The sequence below is a fragment of the Salvia splendens genome, chromosome 5 (assembly GCF_004379255.2).
Source record: "Salvia splendens isolate huo1 chromosome 5, SspV2, whole genome shotgun sequence".
In the NCBI taxonomy this organism is placed as follows: Eukaryota; Viridiplantae; Streptophyta; class Magnoliopsida; order Lamiales; family Lamiaceae; genus Salvia; species Salvia splendens.
In genome coordinates, this window is record NC_056036.1 from 29103460 (window position 1) to 29106290 (window position 2831).

General features: G+C 41.1%; 1 protein-coding gene across 1 annotated transcript; it reads right to left on the bottom strand.

The window, feature by feature from the left end:
- Window positions 1–358: 358 nt before the first annotated feature.
- Window positions 359–2491, bottom strand: LOC121805199 (guanine nucleotide-binding protein subunit beta-like protein). Its single transcript, XM_042204989.1, has 2 exons — window positions 1489–2491; window positions 359–606 (listed from the first exon to the last, which is right to left on the bottom strand). The coding sequence occupies exons 1-2, from the start codon at window positions 2371–2373 to the stop codon at window positions 505–507; spliced, it is 987 nt and encodes a 328-aa protein (XP_042060923.1). The 5' UTR covers window positions 2374–2491; the 3' UTR covers window positions 359–504.
- Between the last annotated feature and the right edge of the window lie 340 nt (window positions 2492–2831).

A 2831-nucleotide genomic window follows, 5' to 3' on the forward strand; every position in this document is an offset into this window, starting at 1 on the left:
GAATACTAGTGAGCAAGTGACAAGTTTGTACTATTCCCTCTATTCCAATTAAGAGGGCATATTTTCCTTTTTACTTTGTTTATCCAAGATGATACAATTTCTATAGTAGTAACTTTCTCCCATCAATTAATATACTCAATCACTTTTTTCTCTATTCAATTAAATATTTAACTCTTTTTCTCTCTTCATTTAATACTTACACTCACTCTTTCTCTTTCTAATTAACCACATAAACCAACAACTCATATAATCCCGGTCCTATAGTTCCGTGTTGGCTAAGAAATGTGTCTTAGCCAGGACGGAGGGTGTAGTAGCTAATAACAAAAGTCTATATTCAAGTAAAAAGTGCAACAAGATATGCAGAATTGTAAAGGGATTTAAAATTAAGAAAAACAATTGTCGTTTAACAGTCGTAGGAGGTAGAAACAACAAAAGCATAAAAACAGAGAGTCTGACGCCCTCTTATAGCTTCAATCTAAAAAGTAAAAAGACTCACAGTAGGCTTTAGTATCGTCCAATGCCCCAAACTCGCACCACTCCATCTGTATATCCACTGAAAAGCGTGCTTCCATCTGCGCTCCAGTTTAGACTCGTGCAATAGATCACCTACACACACATCAACCCATTCATGAAAATCAAACAACATGATTTTATATTACTAAAAAACATAATAAGAAAGATCAGAGGAAGACATCTAGCAATCAATTCCATCGATTTACTATTTATGACCTTCAACTAAGAGTTACCAAAGAATATGTGGATTGGAATAACAACTAAGACCATAATAAGAAATATTCAAAGCTTCAAAGGAAGATATCTAGCAATCAATTACATAAATTCATTCTGTTTGAGGTTCAACTAAGAGTTACCAAAGAATATATGGTGAATTTATTACTCACCTCTCCCATAAAAATAGTCTTTTTTTTTCATTTTGGACCATCCCACAAAAATATACACCATCCACTAACAATATTTCAATCACTTTTTTTATTCATCATCCACTAACAATATTTCAGTCACTTTTTCTTTCTACATCTCTACTGCTTTACTATTTTAGCCTTAAAACTCAGGCCATCCTCAAAGTTCCTATTTTTATGGGAGTAGAGTATAAACTTGGAATACAACTAAGACCATAATAATCAGTATTTGACTAATCTTATCTCTTTTTCAATTGCATTTTCTCAAAAGCTTATCTCACTAGTCCCTCCATCCCCCTTAAGATGTACACCTTTCTTTTTAGTTTGTCTAACTACTACACATAACAACTCATCCTACAATCTGGCGCACTCAAGATCTTGGACATGAGACCGAACAACCTTGAGATATATATTCCTAACAAAGCAACCAAATATAAGGTCTTGACTATGGAATAGAAAAGAGTCAATCTTTAACAATAAGCAATAAAACACACAACACATGATTTAATTTATTAACCCAAAGTAAACTAAACAAAATTAATAAACAAAAGGTTAATTCATATAGTAGTACCTTAGTTCTTCCAGCGGCGGTTTGTGCTCCATCGGCAACCATCTCGCTCTCATGCTTCAAATCAACCTTAAGGTCCACCACAACACTCTTGCTCTCCAAGTCCCAAATCTTAATGCTCGACTCCGTGGCCGCACACAGCCAGTACCTGTTCGGGCTAAAGCACAACGAATGGATAATCGATCCCGCATCCAGCGAGTACAGCTTCTTCCCCTCCGCCAAATCCCACAGCAAAATCACCCCATCCTTACCCCCACTCGCGCAAAGCGAGCCATCTGGCGACACCGCCGCAGTGTTCACATATCCAGAGTGGCCAGCGAGAGTAGATCTCAATTTACAGTTGCTCAAATTCCAAATCTTAACCGTCCGATCCCAGGATCCGGAGACGATCGTCGGCTGCAACGTATTGGGGGAGAATCGGACGCAGGAGACCCAATCGGAGTGGGCGTCGGCGTCCTGAATGGTGTATTTGCACTCGCCGAGGGTGTTCCAGAGCTTAATCGACTTGTCGCGGGAGGCGGAGACGATCTGGCGGTTGTCGACGGAGAAGGCGACGGAGAGGACGTCCTTGGTGTGGCCGACGAAACGGCGGGCGGTGGTGCCGGCGGCGAGGTCCCAGAGGCGGAGCTCGCCGTCCCAGGAGCCGGAGAGGGCGAACTGGCCGTCGGAGGAGAGGACGACGTCCTGGACGAAGTGAGAGTGGCCGGTGAGACGGCGGCGGGCGACGCCGTAGGAGCGGTCTTCTTTGGTGAGGGACCAGACGATGATGGATTTGTCACGAGAGGCGGTGACGATCATGTCGGAGTTGTCGATTGGGGTGGCAATGGCGGTCACCCAGTCGGTGTGGGCGCGCATGGTGCCGCGGAGGACCAGCTGTTCCTGCGCCATTGGTGAAATTGAACGGCGGCGGCGATTTGGAATTGGAATTGGGATTGGGATTGGAATTGGGATTGGTTAGGGGTGAGAGTGAGGCGGCAATGGGAATTTATATTGCGATTGGGGATTTAGGGTTTTGGAGTGGGCTAGCTAATAAGACTGAAGTCCAGTTGACGACAAAAATTAGATTATTACTATACGCCTATACTATCGCAGTATTCAAAAAAGATGTCAAAATTGGAGTCGTGTTATCGCTATGTTATTGCAGTATTTAAAAAAAGAAGTACTAGTATTGTTTTGGGGTAATTAGACCATATATATAAAATGTTTTATAAATGTTTCAAGTTAGTACAAAAAGTTTTAATTTACAAACATCATACAAAATATTTAATTAGTATTTCATATTGATACATTCCGTCTAAATTAGTTTAACACCGTTAGTTTTCTTATTATTTTATATTGTTTGTATG

Bases quoted from the DNA above. Each gene is read 5' to 3' on its own strand.
- LOC121805199 (XM_042204989.1), bottom strand. From the start codon at position 2,373: ATGGCGCAGGAACAGCTGGTCCTCCGCGGCACCATGCGCGCCCACACC. The intron at 607-1,488 runs GTACTACTATAT...ATGTGTGTGTAG, and splicing joins CCGCCGCTGGAAGAACTAAG to GTGATCTATTGCACGAGTCT.